General features: G+C 42.4%; 1 protein-coding gene across 1 annotated transcript in view; it reads right to left on the bottom strand.

Moving 5' to 3' along the window:
• Positions 1 to 20,965, bottom strand: part of LOC132577206 (WD repeat-containing protein 64-like) — a 57,202-nt gene that overhangs the window by 23,393 nt on the left and 12,844 nt on the right. The window contains exons 10-14 of the mRNA XM_060246808.1: positions 20,048 to 20,199; positions 10,148 to 10,250; positions 9,648 to 9,754; positions 3,395 to 3,474; positions 3,248 to 3,305 (exon numbers count right to left, since the gene is read on the bottom strand). Coding sequence (XP_060102791.1) covers positions 3,248 to 3,305; positions 3,395 to 3,474; positions 9,648 to 9,754; positions 10,148 to 10,250; positions 20,048 to 20,199 — 500 coding nt within the window. The remainder of the gene's footprint in view (positions 1 to 3,247; positions 3,306 to 3,394; positions 3,475 to 9,647; positions 9,755 to 10,147; positions 10,251 to 20,047; positions 20,200 to 20,965) is intronic.

The following is a 20,965-nucleotide window of genomic DNA, read 5'->3' as shown; positions in this document are numbered from 1 at the left end:
TATATCCCATGACTCAGAAAGGAGTAACTTCAAGACTACAATCTTAAATTTACTTACTCTTTCAATTTAAAAAAGAGATGACTAAGGGGGAGGAGACATGATAAGAGGTTTATGGAATTATGCATGAGATAGAACGAGTAGACAAAACTTTCTCTTCCTCTCCCAAAATACTAGAATTTGAGGGCCTCTAATAAAACCACTTATACAATAAAGTGCTGAGTGCAACAAGGTGCTTGTATAATAATGATTTTGGAAAGTTCATTCCTAGAAGATTCCATAGGTCCACTTCCGATGGAGCCCGAACCCGGCTGACACTTGCTGTGCCATTTCAATCCCTTTGTTAAAGAAGGGAATGTGAAGTTCTTCCAAAATTGATGCAATAGTAAATTTTTCAGAGACACATACAAGCACACTCAAATCCTTTCCAGGGTGTATTACGGATTAAAATGGCACGGCAAGTGTCAGCCTGCTTCGGGCTCCATCAGAGATGGACCTATGGAGTCTTCTTGGAATGAACTTTCCAAAATCATTATTATACAAGCACCTTGTTGCACTCAGCACTTTATTGTATAAGTGGTTGCCTTGTGAATGTTGTCTTGTGCTCAGTGGTGGGTTTGAGTTATGTATTACTAATGTCAGTGATATGATGTGAAATATTTATATAACAAATTATTTGCACTATCTGGGGCCTGGGAGGGCTGTTTTTTGAGGCAGAGGCACCAAATTTGCAGCATAGTATCCAATGCCTCTCCCCAAAATACCTTCCACGTTTCAAAAGGATTGGACTAGGGGGTCCAATTTTATGATCCTCCAAAGAAGGTGCCCTATCCTTCATTATTTATAATGGAGGGAAGGCATTTAAAAGGTGTGTGGTCCCTTTAAATGTGATGGCCAGAACTCCCTTTGGAGTTCAGTTGTGCTTGTCATAACCTTGCTCCTGGCACCACCCACAATGTCTCTTGGCTCTACCCCCAAAGTCTCCAGATATTTCTTAAATTGGACTTGGCAACCCTATGTGGAAGTCATTAGCTGAAGTGGCAAGTTAAAAATCTGTATTCTATGGAAGACAGCCTAAGTGGCAAATGGTGAAAATAATTCTATGTGACTATAATTTGGGAACTTCAGAGAAAGACAAACTGTATGGGCGTTTTCGCACTGACCTTTTACTGGCGCGACCACCCTCCTCACACCGGCGGATCTGCAGGGATTTCGCACCAGAAGCGCCGGCGCAGCCAAAAGAGCCGGCTACTTCCGTCGCGAAACCCGCTCAAACGTTTTCCTGCTTCTTGCCGGTTTCCGTTTGAGCTGGTTTCGCGACGGAAGTTGCCGGCTCTTTTGGCTGCGCTGGCGCTTCTGGTGCGAAATCCCTGCAGATCCGCCGGCGTGAGGAGGGTGGTCGCGCCAGTAAAAGGTCAGTGCGAAATCAGCCTATCTGTCTTGAAACCAAAAAGGTAGGATTATAAAAGAAACCATTATGCTTTTGAACCACACTGAAACCATTAAGCTTTTATACTTCTAAATAAATTATTTCTGTTTAAGTAAAAATAGCAGTTTTATTTAGAATAAAGGATCTCTTTTTTTACTTCACAGCCACCCCCCACATGCTGACAATTCTGTCATTCTACCAAATAAACCTAAGCCATTCTGTTCTACACGTTAAACTAAGAAGTCTAAGGCAAGAGCCTTGGGTGGCAGCAAAAATAACCAGGGAAAGAGAAGTCAAGGAGGCAGCACAATAAGCATCATTTCAGAGCATTTTGGAGAAGTGTCGTTATGGGAGTTTATATACCAGAGGGATTTCAGGAAGGGGCAAAGCATTACAGATGCTGTTTGTTTTTTATTTTTATATTTATCCTGTGTATTCCTACATCTACCACTTCCCACTTGGTTCTCAGTCCCAATTAAAAGATCTGGGAACCTGAAATTCAGAGTTAGACATAAGTAGAACAGCAGGATACTCCACCACCTTATTGACTGCAGACAAGTAGAAAGTACAGAAGGCACGCTCTATCAATGGATACTGATTTCCTTCCTTTAACCTGATTAAAGCTCATTGACTAAAAGTCATCTTGATACAACATTAAACCAATGGAAAAATCTCAGCAAGGGTAAGGTTTGGAAATATGTGAGATAAAAAGAGTGAAACTAGCTTGTGGTGAGGCAAAGATAATTTTTTTTATCCAGGTGCTGTGTTAAAAACCTGTTTCCAAAGTTAATATGAAGAGGATGCGCCAACAAAATACATATTAAAAAGTACCAATTTCCCCCTGAGGACAGTCACAAAGGTGGTCTGAGTAAGGAATCTTTCTTAATCTTCCCTTCATAACAGGAGTGGGCTGCACATTCAATCAAATTAATAAATCTCTAAAGTAATTTGGGATAGTTAGATAAAATGCATAGGAAGGCAGTATTTTTGGTGGAGAAATTAAAAAGAAATGCAGACGAGCAAACCCTGTGGGCACCATGTGTTCAAGTAATCCCTTTCTTGGATATTCTTCTTGATATAGGATTTAACAGCTGCAGGTTCCAGGCCCTGAATGATGTCAGGGCTTAGTCCAATAAGATAGCTTTGCGTCAAGAACCTTGGACCAAGAGGATTTATGGGAATCTGTTTTTAATAAAGATAGGTATCCAGAGTTACTATAGAATACTTTAAGGTTCAAATTGAAGGCCAGATGCGAAGTCTCCAAAGAAGGTTGACCCAACTGTGCTCATAAGGACACTCCAGCTACACATTTTGGTGTGCTGGTAAACTTATGAAGGAAGTGAAGTAGGGGGAGGTTCTAAGAATTCTTTAACTGAATGGATCCAAATGGCTGCCTCGATAAGCAGTATATTGAAAACTTGAATTGCCCCTGGTATATATCACACACTAGAAAGTTTAGGATGCCTTTGAAATTTGTTAAATCAAGCAGCACAAACCATTCAATGCAGCATCTGGAAATATATGCATCCTTTCTTGAAGTCATTCTTATAGTTTTGATCTCATTGAAGGAGAGCTTAGCACTTATTTTGGACAACAGTTGTGAGGCAGACTTATGACTTTGCTATGTAACTTGTATGTCCTGAATTTTCACATGTATCATTACATTGTAAAGTAGCAAACAAGTCCAGTTGGAGTCAACTGTCTGAAGCTATCATCTTTAAGGTGTGCAATTGCTAGTATAAGGATTCCACACATATTTCTTCACAGTTTGCATGTATTTTCACAACTATTTACTTATAATATTCTGAGGATCCTTTGTACCTGTTGCTGTAAATATCAGCATATGTGCATGCAAGGACTTCATCAGTTGCACTGGTAGCTGAAATACAGAGCAAATGATCAGCTGTCTCCTACTCTTGGAATAATATCAGAGAAACAAAGACGATGGCTATTACCGTAATTCTCTACCTTCTTTAAGGGTGTGCGTGCAATTGAGAGTGCAGCTATCCCATTTTTTCAGACTGCCATCTCTTCCACCAGTGATCATCCTGGAGGAGGAAGAAACTGTTACCAAAGCTATTGAATATTCTTTTGGGCAACCTGCATCAAATACAATCATATCATGCTTTACATTGAGCATATGTGCACACAAATGCATATTCACCCTGCCTTGATCTTCTGGCTGATATATTCTAGTACAGAGACCTTTCACAGCATGTGACTAGGAACGGTATTCTATAAGGCAACAAGTTCTAGCTAAGACTAGCATTCTAGTTTCAAGAGTGACCAGTTGGATTCATTTGAAAGTTCACAAGCAAGGCAGAAAGATTAGGATCATTTCATCTTATTTGTCCCCAGCACCTGCTACTCACTGCTTTTGAATATGGAGGGTCTACTAAGTGATAGTGTCTAATAGCTGTTACTACAGTAAAAACTTTGTTATTCAGCAGTCATGGGAAACGTGTTGTCAAGTAGTCTTATCGGTCTACCAAATAAATGCACAGCAGTCAAACCCAATGCTTTGTGAACCCAATAGGAATAGCCCACATGTCTAGTAGGACCCTTCTTTCCCCCCCTGAGCCACCCAATGGATGACAAGCAGACCTTGCTGTCTGAGAACCCTCCAGCAGACTTGGTGCCCAAGAGCTTGGGGCAGGAAGGAGGCACTCTAAGATGGAGTCAGCTGACAGTGCTTGCTGTCAGAAGCCCAGCAATGATGGGAGGAATCAAGCTGGCCAGATGAAGAGGTAGAATGGGGTACACACACACAAACACACACACACTCAAAGATGCAGGGGTACAATGGCTAAGGGTGAAGAGTTTGCACTTGGTGGTGCTGGTTAACTGAGTATTTTGGATAATCAAGTGCCAAATAACATTTTTATTGTAGTTCTGTTCTCCATTTCATTTACATCAAGGGAATGTCCCAACAGGTAATTATGCCATCTGCTATTAATAACTATGCAAGGAAAGAATGTAATCTTCATGACATCCTCTATTCTTTCACCCATTGTGCATCTCCCCCACCCCACCCCCATGTGAAATCTTCCAACAATTGCTCTGGCCAGAAGCCCTCTACTTTTCACACATATCACTTTTCATCTGTGAAGCTGACTGGGTGGCATTACACATAGATCGTTAGCTGTTTCTTCTTTGTTTCTTGTTTGCAGCAAAACATTACTCTGAGGTCCTTAAAGGACAAAAACAATACAAAACATAATATTAAAAATTGTGATCTTTCCATTTTTGAGATTGTAATGTACTGAGTGACGAGACAGGTTGCAGGGACATGCTTTATTTGGTGGTACATTACAAGAGAGAGAACACGTGGGCCAGGTCCCGCTTATATCCCGTACATTTGCTGGAACTGCCTCCCAGTCTGACCAGTCCAATCCTGGGCCGTCAAACTTCCCGCCACAGATCTTGATGGGCGGATCGTCTAGCGAGCTACATCCGGGGACCAGTGGGTTTCCCCTGGTCGCCTCTGTAGCGATCGCCTTGCGGTACATTAGCTTACGTTTCAAGACATAACACTCCTCCCCCCTAGTTCAGGACACATAGTCTTGCAAGTATGCTGGGGCCTTGCGTTCCCTGGTCAACCTCCTTGGAGTTACTTGTGGAGTAGGAGCGGCCACCGGGGCTGATGAGGCCACGGCTGCTGCGGCGGACGGGGCGGTGGTTTCCCCGCGTGGGGGTAATGCTGGCATAGGGCTGTCTGCCACCTGTTGCCCTTCTGGTGCCCCTACTCCTGGGGGGTTGCCCCCGCCATGGTGCTGCTCTTCCTCCCGTGCAGTTGGAGCGGTCGGCATGGGCAGGGTATCTCTCGGTGTGGTTGCGGCTGTTGGTTCATCCCCGTTCCTTACTACAGCCGGCTCTTCCGGCAAGGTGCGGCGGCGCATCTGATCTATATGTCTCCGCAGGATGTGGCCCCCCTCCGTTGAGACATCACAGTGGCGGGACCCGTCACTCATAGCACCCGGCCCGCTACCCACTTGGGGCCGCTTGCATAGTTCCTTGAGTACACTGGATCCCCAGGGAAGAACCCCCTAGCCGCCTCCCTGATCTCGAGGGAACTGCGGAGGTCGGTGGCCCGGTCGGGGTGCGACCGGTCTAACCTTGTGATCAGCCTCCCCATTAACAACTCGGCTGGGCTCACCCCGGTGACTGGGTTGGGGGTGATTCTATTATCAAATAAGAAGGCAGCCAGGCGGTGGTCCCAGTCTCCCTGCACTATGCGTCCCAGGGCCTCTTTTGTGGTGCGCACCATCCGCTCCGCTTGGCGGTTGGTGGCCGGATGGACGGGAGCGAACCGTATGTGTTGTATTAGATATCTCTGCAAGAACTCCCAGAATTCCCGGGAGGTGAACGCGGTCCCATTATCTGAGACGATGGTGTCGGGAATCCCATGCGTGCAAAGGACCCTGCGCAACGCCCGGACCGCCGCCGCCGTTGAGGTTGAAGCTACGGGGATAACTTCCAACCACTTGGTGTAAGCATCCACCAGAATGTAGAATGTTTGGCCCTGAAATGGCCCCGCAAAGTCAATGTGTAACCTAGACCACGGCCTCCTATGGGCTTCCCAGCAGTGGACAGGGGCACTGGGCGGTTCGGGCCGGGACTCCTGGCAGGCCTGGCACCTTCGAACCCACCCCTCGATCTCTTTGTCCATCCCCAGCCACCATACATAGCTGCGTGCTAGGGCCTTCATCCGTACAATCCCTGGATGAGTTTCGTGTAGGGCCTCCAGCACTTGTTTCTGCAATGGGGGGGGGGGGAATAAGAGTTTAGGAACTGATTCCACCGCAGGACATGCTGCGACAGAATCTGTGGCGTCCGGCGGTCTGGGGCGAGGAGTCCCAGGAGACGCTTGTGGTCCGTGGCGATCATAAAATGTCTACCATACAGGTAGTCATTAAATTTATGCACCCCCGCCACGATTGCTAAGGCCTCCTTATCAATCTGGGCATAGTTGCGCTCTGCGGGGATCAGGGTCCTAGAGTAATAGGCTACTGGGACCTCCCTCCCGTCCAGGGGTTGGTGACCCAGGACGGTGCCCACCCCATACGGTGATGCATCACATGCTAAGATTACCGGCAGGGCTTCATCAAAATGGTGGAGCACGTTATTGGATACGAGGAGCCCCTTGACCGCCTGAAAAGCAGCTGACTGCTTCTTTCCCCAGACCCACGGGGCGTTTTTGTCTAGGAGCCTATGGAGGGGTTCTGCTATGGCCACTTTGTGGGGCAAAAATGAATGATAAAAATTTAATAACCCCAAGAAACTTTGTAGCTCCGCCTTGCACGTGAGGGCTGGGGCATCCACTATGGCCTTGGTCTTGTCGGCCGTCAGGTGGATCCCTGCAGCGTCCCCGCAAACCCCAAGAACTCCACCCTCGGCACCCCGAGGGAACACTTTTCCCGTTTGACTTTCAGTCCGGCTGCCTGGAATCTGCGAAGTACCTCTCGCAGACGGTTGCTGAACTCCTCCACGTCTAATGCAGCAATCAAAACGTCATCGAAAAATGGTTTCACCCCGGGGATCCCTTTGAGGAGAGAATCCATCAGGCTCTGAAAGACCCCCGGAGCCACACTCACTCCAAATTGCAACCGCCGCACCCTAAACGCTCCCCTGTGGGTCACTATGGTCTGGGCTTCCGCCATCTCGACGTCCACTGGGAACTGCTGATACGCCTGGGCCAAGTCCAGCTTCCCAAAAATTTTAGACCCCACTAGTGCTGCCAAAACATGGCTGACTACTGGAACGGGGTATGGGTTGTCTTGTAGTGCCTTGTTTATGGTGCACTTGTAATTGGCGCATATGCATACGTCCCCATTTGGCTTCACCGGGGTAACTATCGGGGTTTCCCATGTGGTGTAGGAGACCGGTTCCAGAACTTCCTGGGCTGTGAGATGGTCCAGCTCTGCTTCAATTTTGGGCTTCAGAGAGAACGGGACCCTCCTGGCCTTTAGCCGTATCGGTCGCACGTGGGGGTCAAGGGGTAAGGATATGGGAGGGCCCTTGTAACACCCTAGGGCCCCATCAAACACCTCTGGGAATTCCCGGCAGACGTGCTCGAACCCCTGCGTCCCCAGCTGCTGCACCCCCATGATCTGAATTCCCAACGGTTGAAACCAGGCCAGGCCCAGCAGTGTGGTGAGCTGGCATTTGACCACAAGTCCAGTTCCATCAGGCAGGGGCTGCTCTCGATCCTGATCAATACTTTGACCTTGTCGGGGGTATTGCTGGGCAAGTTCATTACCTGCAGGCTATTCGAGGCGGTCGAGTAGTCCTCAGTCGAGTCCTGGTTGGTGGACTGGCATCTGTGGGTGGCCTTGGCCCAGCAAGCCTGCATGATGTGGCCCATTCTCCCACAGTTCCTGCAGTCCACATTACGATAGGGGCAGTCCCGACGCTCGTGTAGGTCCCAGCAGCTGGCGCACTTGATGGTGGCTGGTTTCTCGGTCGCTCATGGCTGCTGGGTCGCTCTCTGCCCCATCCCTGGTTGGTGGCGTAGCTGGTGTGTCTCCTCCTCCTCTGGGTGGCTCTGCGTCATCTCCTCCTGGTGGACGGCTTCTGCCCGCAGGTTGTGGAAAGCTTTAGTGGCTCTCTCGAATGCAGCGGCCTCGTTTAATGTGCCCTGGAGGGTGAGCTCTTCCTTTGCAAAGAGCTTTTGTTGTAGTCTTTCGTCCCTCAGGCCCCAGGCGAAGCAGTCCCTCAGGGCCTCCTCTAGCTTCTCGAAGCTACAGTTTCCTGCAATTTGGCAGAGAGTGGCCAGGTATTCGGCTGCCATCTCTCCTGCTTCATGGTCCCTCTTGTGGAAGAGGAATTGGCGGGCGATGATTGAGGGTTGGGGCAAGAAGTACCCAGTAAGGAGTTGGACTATCTCCTCGTACGTCTTCTCCGTGATCCTCGCGGGGGCCGAGAGACCCTTGGCGATCTCGAATGTGGCCTCTCCGCAGACGTTCAGGAGCACGTCTCTCTTACGGCTGTCATCTGTTATCATGTTTGCTCGAAGGTAGCAATTGACCCACTCCGTGTAGGTCTCCCACCTCTCCGGTTTAGCGGTGTTGAACTCTTCGAGACGACCCGTCGTTCTGCCCAGGTTAGCCATGGTGGCTGCGGCGGCGGGTGCTTCCGTCTCCCTAGACGGTGTGCCTTCTTCGTCTCCAGCCAGGTCCGCAAAGTCCCTCTTCGGGAGTTACCTGGCTAGGATCCCATCCTCGTCGCCACTGTAATGTACTGAGTGACGAGACAGGTTAAAGGCAACATGCTTTATTCGGTGGTACATTACAAGAAAGAACACGCGGGCTGGGTCCCACTTATATACATTCCCTGGAACTGCCCCCCAGTCTGACCAGTCCAATCCTGGCCCGTCAAACTTCCCGCCACAGATCTTGATGGGCGGAGCGTCTAGCGAGCTACATCTGGGGACCAGTGGGTTTCCCCTGGTCGCCTCTGTAGCGATCGCCTCGCGGTACATTAGCTTACGTTTCAAGACATAATAGAGATTTTATATCTAAGGTATATACATTAATGTGTGTACAACTTCAGGAATGTAATTATGCAATTATCACTGGTTTTCTAATCAGGGCTTTATGCATTCATGAATTGCAGCTAGGCTGGGCCAGGAACTATGCTTGTACATACTGACCTCCATGTCTGCATGCTACTGAGTTATATCAGACCGCTAATCAATGTGTTGTTGAAGGCTTTCACAGCCAGAGTCCATTGGTTGTTGTAGATTTTCTGGACTGCGTGGTCATGGTCTTGGCATTATGAGACCTGACCCAGAAAACTGGAATTCTCTCTGGATAATCCTTGTTGATTATTCAAAGGTTACAGTATTAAGTGGCTAGTTTCTTTAGATCTAGTCTTTTCTGTGTTATAATGGTGGACTTTTACTGACGTTATAGAAGTGATCATCACAGGCAAAATTTGTTCTACTATCTTTATACTATCTTAGGGCTACTTCATATGTTTGATTCATAAGGGAATAAAATATTTGCCTATATTTCAAAATACATGATTAGATGAATGTGACTAGAGGGATGTTGGTTTTTTCCTACCACCAGCACACAGATCGGGCAAAGCTGGTGTATAAAACACTGTGAGGTGGAAAACTGCATTAACACAAAAACTTTAAACGTGTTCTCTGCTTAGCGAGGGTCCTCCAAAGGACAGCTTTGGAATTTAAAAATGTGTTCTTTACATCTTTCAATACCTCTTCCCACTTGCATCTAAAGCCATGCATGTTACAGCTGTTTCTCCATGGGCTTCACACATTTTCATCACTAGCTGCCCATTTTTCAGATCCCATACTTTTATAACCTAGAAGAGAGAGAAAGAACAAAGCAAGAGCTGATTTCTTTCACCCTTTTAACAGATAAGATACAATATACATTATTCCTAAAACAATTAAAATTAAATTAGTTTCATTGTTACCTTAGGAATGTCACACAATAGGAACAACTGTTACTGCATCAGGGTTGATTATTACATATTGAATGTCTGATTCACAGACTTGTACTACATTTGAGTACAATAAGAGTCACAACAAAGTGATTTCATCACCTCCATTTCATTTGACTAATACACTGAATTCACATGGTAGGAACTAGCACATATCACACCAATGAAACTTCTAGTACTCTAGCACAAAAAATTGCTATCTCTTTTTGCTGTTTTTAATGTATCACAGCGATAGTATTTAGAATTACTTACAGACCCTTCTGAGCAGCTGACCACCTGCTGGAAGCGCTTGTTATACTGGCAGCAAAAGACTGGTTCATTATGGGACATGCCTGAATCATGGATCTGATTTCTCCTGGGGGGGAGGAGTTACTTAATCTCAGTATACTTGCACTTGCAGTTATTTGCAGTTATAGTTATATATTTTCTTTACTTTTATTCCACAGTAAAAATTAATTTAAATGACTGTGTTATGAATTATAAAAATTATATGTAACTTACACCATTTCCACATGAAGCTATGCAATGGTCAGCCACTTGAATTTGTATAACAGAGATGTGCATTTGAATATTAACTGTTAATACTGTTTTATAATTACATATTTTTTAAAAAATTAATAGCATTTGGTAATATTAGTAAATATTCAGATACCTTTATTATAGTGGAACCTGGCAGCTTGGTTTAGAATTCTGAATAGTGCAAGGAAGAGAGAGAGGAAAGAGGGAGAGGAGAAGTGGAAATTGTCTTCTCTCTTCCGATTGACTGTGTGGGATAATGATAATAAGGCTTTCTGGAGAATCATTTCGGGTAATCTAAAAAACAATTCTGTTACTGACCCAAATATTTCTACGTAAACATGGGTTGAATACTTCTCTAACATTTTTGCTGCTCCATGTGTATCCCCTCCTATCTTAGTAAACCTCACAGTTACTGATATGCCAGTCGGGCCTCCAGTAATTCTAGAGGAAATCAGTGATTTATTGAAGGATTTAAAAACGGATAAAGCACCAGGCCCCAATGACCTTCCCGCTGAGGTATTCACAAAGTTTGCCAATTGGTGGCTCTTGCCCCTTGCAAAATTGTACTTTTTCATTGATCTGCATGGCTCCATCCCAGACTCTTGGCTTGATTCTATAATTATCCCAATTTACAAAAAAGGGGGGGAGGGGTTGGAGTTACCAGAAAATTTCCACACCATTAGTTTATTATCTATAGTGGGCAAATTGTGTGCCAAACATTTAGAACTCTGATTAACTGACTGGATGCACCTAGGCAACATCATAGGTCCTGAACAAATTGGCTTTTCCAAAGGCAAATCTGCTATGGACCATTGCTGCACTCTGGCCTTCCTTGCTGAAAAATATATGCATAACGGGACAAAAAAATTATATGCTGCCTTCATTGACTTGAAGGGCACATTTGATTCAATAGATAGAGCCCAACTATGGATTAAGCTAGGTTACCTGGGAATGGACCCTCGTCTGCTGTTTCTCTTGAGGAAACTTCATTCTAATACTTTTTGCCAAGTGAAATTTTCTTCTAGTGGTGACCTGACTAGCAAAATCCCAATGTTAAAGGGGGTTAAACAAGGCTGCATACTGGCCCCGCATCTTTTTAATTTATTTTTAACTGACCTGGTACAATTTTTGAACCCTATTAATGGCCATCTGCCTAAACTAGCAGGCCGAGTGGTTCCCTTATTACTTTATGCCGATGATACTACCATCCTCTCTTGCACAAGTGTGGACCTGCAAAGCTATTTGAATGCCTTCTATGACTACTGTAATCGTAATTTACTCTCTATCAATTATGCCAAATCTAAAGTAGTTGTCTTTTCAAATTGCTGGCGCCCACAGAGATGGTTTATTGGCAACTCAACAACTGAGCAAACAAAAAAATTTAAATACTTGGGGATCACTTTTAACCACAAGTTAAGCTGAGTTTCACATCATAACAATACCGTCAACTTGGCTAAATGTTCAGTCGCTCAAATTAAACAATTTTTCTTTGTTAGAGGCAACCAATTAGTTCCGGCAGCAATTAAAGTGTTCAAAGCTAAAACGCTAGCCCAAATTCTCTATGGTATCCCTATATGGCTTTCAGCATTTACCAGGAAAGTGGAGGGCATTCAAGCCTCATTCTTTAGACAAATTCTTGGTTTGCCAAAATGTGGTCCTACTTTGCTCTCTGCTCTGAAGTGGGTCAGTCTTTGGTAGAGACAAAAGCCTGGATTGCAGTGTTTAAATTCTGGCTCAAAATTCACTTTAGAACAGATCCTAACAGCCTTCTTGATTGTATGAAAAGAGACCCATATATTTCATCCTGGTCAGCAGTTCTTATGTCCAAACTTAACCAGTTGGGGATAGAGGTTGATGATTTTTTTACATCTGATGAGTCATATATCTTCAGATGTATTAAATTGAGATTGTTGGAGTTGGAGGAAACAAAACTATGCCCAACAGACCCTTATATTTGCTCCCCAGCATCCTTAGGTCTTTATGCTTTCTGTGGCAAAATGCCCCATTATCTATCAGACTTAACCATTCCAGGGCATTTATGTTGGCTAGACTAAATGCGTTTCCCTCCAAAGTTCTACAAGGGAGATATCATCAAGTCCCTGTAGGCGACAGACTCTGTTCCTGTGGAACGAATATTCCCGACTCAATTCAGCATATATTGCTTGACTGTTCCATTTATCATAATCTCCGTAAAGATTTATTTTGCAAGCTTTCTTTCTCCCCAGATTTGTCTATTCTGCCACCCTGTTATTATTTATTGAACGATACTGAGGGGGAGGTTAGCGAGGCTGTGGCAAAATTTTTGGCTGACATCCTTAAATTTAATCTGACCATGTATGAATGCATCTGTAATCGAGGACTTCCGGTTTATGGCGTGGTGCGGCTGAGCATTTTCCCGAGCTCCGGGAATTGCTCTGTTTTGCTGGGCATTTGGGGGGACTTTCCGAAGGGAAGTACCTCCTAAAGAAACGTCAGAAGACGTATCGCAGTTTGGGGAGCTTCTTGGGATCGGGGGGGGAGCGGAGGCTCCTCTTTCAACCCCAGCTTGTCCCTGCAGCCGATGCCTAGCAACACTTTAGTGACCAACCGGGCCACCGGATAAGGGAACGAACAGAGACAACATCTTCTATCCATTACAAGTAACGACTAAAAGAATTAGGAACCTGAAGTTTTGTTCTCACCTATTTTCAACGACGGCGGAGACTCGGCGGCCGGGCTAATGCACGGTCGGGAGGCGCAGATTGAGAACAGAAAACGGAGAGCGAAAAGAAGCGGATGAGCGGCGAACGAGGTTGTTGACAAGAAATATAGCAGGTACGAGACTATTTTGGGCTAAGGCGGGAGTTAAGGATTGTGTCTTTGCGCTGGAAGAAGATAGAAGACAAAAAGATAAAATTTAGTCGCTTTAGCAAGGTGGAGACGGGGAAGGTGGAACGGAACTGAAAGGACAGGGAAGCTGATGGCGGACAGCGGTCGTAATGGCAGAGGCTGTACGGTGGAGGCGAAGGGACTGTCAGTCTGAGTGAGTTGCTGGAGCTGGAGAAACGGATAGAAAGGCTTAAGTTGAATAATATAATATAATATAACAGTAGAGAAAGAAAAAGGAAGAAGATATAAAGAAAGGAAGAACAGAAGGGAAAGGAGAAATTGACTGGACAAATCGTCTGACTTTGACACGTGGAGAGTAGATTAATGGCGGCGTTGCTGTGGTTTAAAAGTGAAAGTACGAGACGGGAAGAGAAGAGAAAGGCATTTGAACATATACAGGATTTCTGAAAACTATTTAATGGTTTAGAACGGTGCAAAAAGAAAGAAAGAAATTCAAGTACAGTACTTGGGAGATATAACTTGGCAAAGGGTGGGGAGAGGGTTTTTAGCAGCGGTTGCGCTGCGGCTGTCTCCCCACTGAAGATGGGCTTTTGATTGTTTGGAAGTTGTTGGAATTAATCTGTGTGGCCAAGGATAACAAAGACAAAGACAATAATAATTAACTGCAGAAAGAAAGGAAACACGAAAGAAGGTATCTTATTGTGGAAGAAGAGGAGCAGGAGAAGGAGAAAGAGGAAGACGCTAGAAAACATGAACTTAATAATTAATACGTTGCAGAAAGGAAAATTAAATTGAAAGGTAGAGAACTGACTAATGTTGTATATATAATTGTTGAATATATAACTGCTCCATATATAATTGCTGAATAGTGGAAAGGAAAGTATTATATATCTGATGTAACAATTGATATAATAGGAAAAATAGTTAATTGTGTAAGGGTTAATTAAGATATTAGGGTAATTGTAATTAATTAATGTATTAGGAGATCAAGGTAATTGTATTATTTAAGGAATAGGAATTAATGTAATGAATTGAACAGTTGTTGATTATATAAGGATTTGGGATTTGGAAACTAATTGGATTAATTAATTAATTAATTAATTAAGTATACTCCCTGAGTAAGGAGACGGGATAGGTAAATATAGGAAGTAAGAGAATTTTGTTAATCATTGTCTCAGAGACGGAGAAAGTTTCTAAGAAACAGAAATGGGTCCCAAAAAGTTTGGGCAAGGTACCCCCTCACCAACTCCTGAGGGAGGGGGGAAACCAATACCAGAAACAACAAATCAAGATGCTATTGAGAAACTGCAAAATATAGTGACGGCTGGTTTTAGGCAAAACCAAGAAGCGTTAGAGACGATGAAAGTAGACCTAATGGGGCAGATAATAAAAACAAACAGACAAGTTGAGGAATTCCAAAAACAGCTATTAGCGAATACTCAACAGGTTCATAGTTTAGCTGCTAAAGTGGATAAAATAGTGGAAAGTGAGAAGGAGGTGGCCAATATAACCCGAGAAAATAAAGCAACTGTGGCCAAATTGGAGGAAAGAGTAATAAAGTTAGAGATGGAAAAAGCAGCGTACATATTACGCTTCCAAAACATACCAGAGGAAAAGGACGAAAATATAATAGAGAAAATCTTGGAACTGTTGACCTTTGAAGATGAACAATGGCTGGAGGAGGGAAGGAGAGATATTGAGTGGGCCAAAAGAATTTCCTCCAACTATACGAGGAAACATAACTTGGCAAGAGAGGTGCAAATTAAATTTACCCATCTCATGACATGTGAAAAAATCTTGAAAAAAATCAAAGAGCAGGGATTGAAGTGGAAGGATGCTAACATAAAAGTGCTGAAAGATGTGCCCTGGGATGTCCGCCAACGTAGGACTAAATATCGTAAACTAACAACCTGGTTGATGAGACATTCAGTGCAATTCAGATGGTTAATTCTGGAAGGGATTTTCTTCATATATCAAACTAGAAGACATAACATAACATCGTTGGAAAAATTAGAGGAATTCTGGGATCAATATGTGGATTTAAGTAGCCACGAATCCGAAACGGGAGATGAACAAGAAGAACAAGAAGAAGAAGACTGTCGGAGTAAATCAGAAGAGGGAGCTGTGCAGAAGTTGTGGAAAGGAGGAGTAAAGACAAGGACCCAAACTAAAAAAGTTCAGAAAGTAGCATCTGATAGTATAGACTTGTTAAAATGAATACCAGGACTGAAATGCAAATTATATCAGTTAACGTTAACGGCTTAAATGACCCAGGAAAAAGAAGAAGGATATTCCAACAACTGAAAAAAACATCCTCTTCAATAATTTGTCTACAGGAGACGCATATTCAAGAAAAAGATACAAAATATCTGTGGAATGAGAAATTAGGTACGCTCTACCATTCATCTGATCCAGAAAGAAAAAAGAAAGGGGTAGCTATATATGTATCCAAGTCCATCCAATCCAGTTGTTTATATACGGATAACAAGGGAAGAATAGTGATAGTAGAGATAGAGTATTGCGGAATTAAATTGATACTAGTGAACATTTATGCCCCTAATGAAAATCTCGCAAAATTTTACAAAACCTTGCATAAAAAATTGATGGAATTCGAACCTAAGAATTGTTGCATTATAGGCGATTATAACGCGGTCTTCGACACAGAAAAAGATAAAAAATTTGAAGGAAAAAAAAAAGGAAGCTGCGAAGTAGTTTGCCAAAAGATTTCTTAAAACTAGCTGATGAATTTAATTTATTAGATGCGTGGAGAACTAAGAATCCATCAACCAAGGATTATACTTACTATTCATCTGCTCACAAGTGCTGGTCGAGAATCGATATGTGCTGGCTGTCGGCCGACTTAATGTTATCAGTCCGACAAGCGGATATCCTACCTAGTACGTACGCTGATCACAATCCAATCCAGATCAATTTATTAGGAACTTTGAAGAACTCACAGTGGACTCTTAATTTGCAAATCTTGAAAGAAATAAAATTTCTGGAGGCAACCAAAAAAGAAATAAATGAATTCTTCCGACACAACTTAACCAAGGATACCAGCATGCACATCATTTGGGATACATTTAAGGCCTTCTTTCGTGGGATTGCAATAAAATATACAGCAGGAAGGAAAAAAGAACGTTTGAAGGCCTATAAGGAACTGGTTCAAAAATTAAGTGAACAAGAGAAGCAGCTAAAGATAAAGAATATAGAAGAAATAAGATTAAAGATTTTGGCTATCCAACACCAAATTAACTTAATATTAATGGAAGAAGTAGAAAAGAAGATGAAATGGATGAGACAAACCCACTTTGAAAGTGCAAATAAAGCCAGCCGATGGCTAGCATACAAGCTAAAAAAGGAAAGAAGTAAAAAAATCATAAAATCGCTTAAAGATGAAGAAGGGAAAGAGACAACACAAATCAACGAGATGAAAATAATAATTCAAAAGTTTTACCAAAAATTATATAAAGGACAAGAAATCCTTAACCAGCTACAAGGAGAATATATAGCAAAGACTAAATTAAAACAGCTAACACAAGAACAAAAAGAAAAATTAGAAGCACCAATAACCATGCACGAGATTGGGGAAGCGATCAACCAACAAAAGTCGAATAAAGCACCAGGACCGGATGGCCTCCCCATTGAATTTTATAAAGCTTTGAAGAAGAATTGCTTATCCCGTACAAAAACGTAATTGAAGACGTACAAAAGAATTATGGAATTCCAGCATCTTGGAAGGAGGCACTTATTACCTTGATACACAAAAAAGGCACAGATCCAGCGGAAGCAAGGAACTATAGACCTATCTCCCTGCTAAATAGTGATTATAAAGTTTTCGCTACTGTGCTGGCAAACAGACTTTAAAAAGTCATAAATGCTGTTGTCCATGAAGATCAAACAGGCTTCGTTCCAGGTAGACAAATGAAACAAAACGTAAGATTTCTAATGAATGTTATTGAATACTATAAGGAACATCCTGAGAAGCAGGTGGCACTAATATTTGTGGACGCAGAAAAAGCCTTCGACAATGTTAATTGGAATTTTATATTGAAATCGTTGGAGGCAGTAGGTTGCGGAGGAAACTTTTGTAGATTGGTGGAAACTATATACACAGAACAAAACGCAAGGATTAGCTTTAACAATACCAAAACAGACTTGATTGCGATAGCGCAGGGTACAAGACAAGGTTGTCCCCTATCGCCACTATTATTTATACTAACGTTAGAGCTTTTAATGCAAAGAATAAGGAACGAAGATAGAATAAAAGGTACTAAAATTAGGGGAGAGGAGCTAAAGATTCAAGCCTTTGCAGATGATCTGTTGTGCATTCTGGAAGACCCAAACTCATCTATTGAACAATTGAAAGAAACACTAAAACAATATGGACATGTATCGGGACTCAAGATTAATGTACAGAAAACGAATTTTTTCACAAAAAATATGAATAAAGAACAAATTAACCAATTTGAAACCCAGTCAGAATTTGCATATGGGAAAAAGTGAGATATTTAGGAATTCAAATGAACAATGACCTTAAAGACTTGTATCAGGACAATTATGAGAAATTAATAAAAGAAATTCAAGAGGATTTAAGCAGATGGGAAGATTTGCATATTTCACTTCTGGGCAGGATTGCAACTATTAAAATGAATGTGTTGCCAAGAATATTGTTCCTTTTTCAGATGATTCCTATTATGCTCCCGAAGAAATTTTTCCAACAGATTAACAAAATAATTTTATCATTCATTTGGCAGAACAAAAAGCCTAGAATTAGATTGAAAGTACTGCAAGACAGTAAACTGAGAGGTGGGTTTGCCTTACCAGAATGGAACTTGTATCATATGGCTAGTCGTATAGTTTGGCTAATAGAGTGGATTACATTGAGAAACAAAAGAATGTTGACCATGGAGGGGGCAGGTTTGGGGAGAGGATGGCATGGATATCTTTGGTACCAAAACCCTCCACCAAATAGTTTGTTTTGGAGGCATGAAATAAGAAAATCCCTCTATAGGGCTTGGATGGATATTAGAAAGTTCTATTCCTATACTCCATTATGGTTATCACCAGTGGAGGCTCATACTCACCCCAATCTCTATGACTGGAATAATTTAAATGACTACCAAAACTTATTAGATAAACAGAACAACTTGCGAATGGAAGAAATGGCCAAATTAGACTGGTGGCTGAAATTTCAAGTACAAGCAAGCTATCAAAAAGATAAAGAAAGAGGGTTTCCTAAGAAATTAAATGACCTTGACCAAATTATCCTGATAGACCAGAAATTAATTTCTAAAATCTATGAATGGTTACTACAAGAGAAAATGCAGGGAGAGGTAGTCAAAGAATATTGGATAAAATGGTTAGGAGATTTTGGGTTTAATATTAGTTTGGATGACTGGGAGAAAATATGGAAACGAAATGTAAAATTAACTACGTCGGCTTTGTTCAAGGAAAATCTATACAAAATGATCTACCGTTGGTACTTAACACCAGACCGCCTAGCGAAAATATATCCCAGCTATTCCAACAAATGTTGGAAATGTAAAAAGACCAAAGGATCATTATTCCATATCTGGTGGAAATGTGAGTATGCTAAAAAATACTGGGTGTCAATTAATATTTGGACCCAAAAATTTTTAAAAATTAAGTTACACCATTCTCCAGAACTATTTCTTCTGAATATTTGTAGAGAGAATCTCCCACCTAAAACGATTAAGGTACTAATGTATATTGTTACTGTTGCGAGAATATTATTTGCTAAATACTGGAAGACGCCTCAAATTCCTTCTAGGGAAGAATTTATTGTTAAACTTATTGAAGCTGCAGAGTTGGATTTAATGACTACAAGATTACGTGAAGGCAATTTACAAAAATGTAAAGAGAGCTGGGAACCAATATACTGTTGGGTAAAAAGTAAAGGACTAATACTGGAATAATAGAAACATTATAAATAAATCTCTGTTCGCTCCCGGGATGTTTGGGAGTATGCTTGTGGGGTGGAGGGAGTTTGGATCTATCTGGAGGATGTATGGAATGTGTATGTTTATGTATTGTATGTATTTGTATGTATTTGTGTCCTTATTTGTTGTATTTGTTTTTTCACTTGGGTGTAATAAACATGGTTAAACGGAAAAAAAAAATGAATGCATCTGTAATCTTGGTTTCGTTTTGATTTTATCTCCAATGTTTAAACTTTTATATTCTATGTTATTCGCAACTGTTATGCCATTAAAGGTTTGGTATGGGTATGGGGACTGTGTGGGATGGGCCCTGAAATGATGTCATCCTGGCCAGTCACTGGTGTAGGCTAGTGGACAGAGAAGCCCTCTCTTCCATCTCCTCTGGTACCTCAGTGCATCCTAGGAATACACTTTCCAAAGTGCACTGAAGAATGATACTAAAGGGCCAAATTAGACATGACGGTGTCCTTGTGGCTGCCACAAGGATGCTGCCACCATTTTAAAGAGATTTTAAAATGCTATGAGTGCCTGCTCCTGATTAGGATTACAGTGCAATATTCTTGCCCCCAACCCCTGCCCATGCCTTTTCAAATGCCAAAACAGCTGGGGGAGGCATTTCAGAACTTCAACAATGGCCACAGCACTAGCAGTGGCTCAAAAGGTGAGGGAACAAATATGGTTATTAAAAACATAATAAAAATGAAGGGGTTTTTTTTAAAATGAAAACCATTTTTGCACATCTCCATTACCTGCTGTGTTAAATTAAACTACACAGGGTTCATTGAAAAAGCTGTACATAGCCTATGCATCACTTATTACAAACAGCAGATTGTTTGCATACTTATTCTGTAATTGCAGGAGAGCAAAAGTCTCAGCTGCCACATAGAGAGACTGCAGGTCAGCAGAAAAATAGCAAACTTCCATCTCTCCTCTGATCTGAGTGATGTTGGGTATGATTGTGAGGAGGCAGGAGTAGACTTCCATATCCCATACCTTTGATAGATACATGGATTGAGAAAAATTAACATTCAGGTATCCACCATGAAATCCATGCCAGTATGAAGACAGAGCTATCCTATGACAAATGATTTAAAGAATAATCATCCCTGTAACTCATGAGATCATCATTGTCTCTCTCCTGCCTCTTGTTCAAGTACTGAAACATGAAGATCCTGAGTTTGATTATGAGACAGTAGGATGTTACATGCCAAAACAAATGTGAAAAGCCCATCATATGGAAGAGCTGCTATAGGCACCTAGTGGCTGTTCACTATCACATGTGGAAATAATTTGTGGGAGAATAAAGTAAGTTTGGTTTCACCAAACAGAGTATTTCCAAATGTTACTTCCCTTCTAGCACATGGAACTTCACTCATATTACTGCTTCTGAAGTGTGAAACTGTACCTCCAGAAAGTAGCCTCTAGTAGAAGAATTTGATGATATGACCATTTCTCTTCATGCCAATCTGCCGCTGAGTCCTGTTTATCTGTATCCTACTGAAATTTGAACTAGCAGAAGTCAGCACCCAGATCACCTTGGGAGGCTCAAGGATATGGATGTGCTGATTTAATCGTTTGATCAGATGTCTGGAAATCTATGCTACAAAATCCTCTCAACACCCCATGTTTGGAAGTGCCCCCTATGAGAGTGTGATGCTCCCTCCTTTTTTTTCTTGAACTCTTGGCAGGTGCATTTTTGTGGGCTCATTTGGCACAAAGAGAGCTTGTGGTGCATTTTGTTATACAAGACACATTGATA

Source organism: Heteronotia binoei, chromosome 9 (assembly GCF_032191835.1).
Source record: "Heteronotia binoei isolate CCM8104 ecotype False Entrance Well chromosome 9, APGP_CSIRO_Hbin_v1, whole genome shotgun sequence".
NCBI lineage: Eukaryota > Metazoa > Chordata > Lepidosauria > Squamata > Gekkonidae > Heteronotia > Heteronotia binoei.
This window is presented reverse-complemented; position numbering and strand designations above follow the sequence as displayed.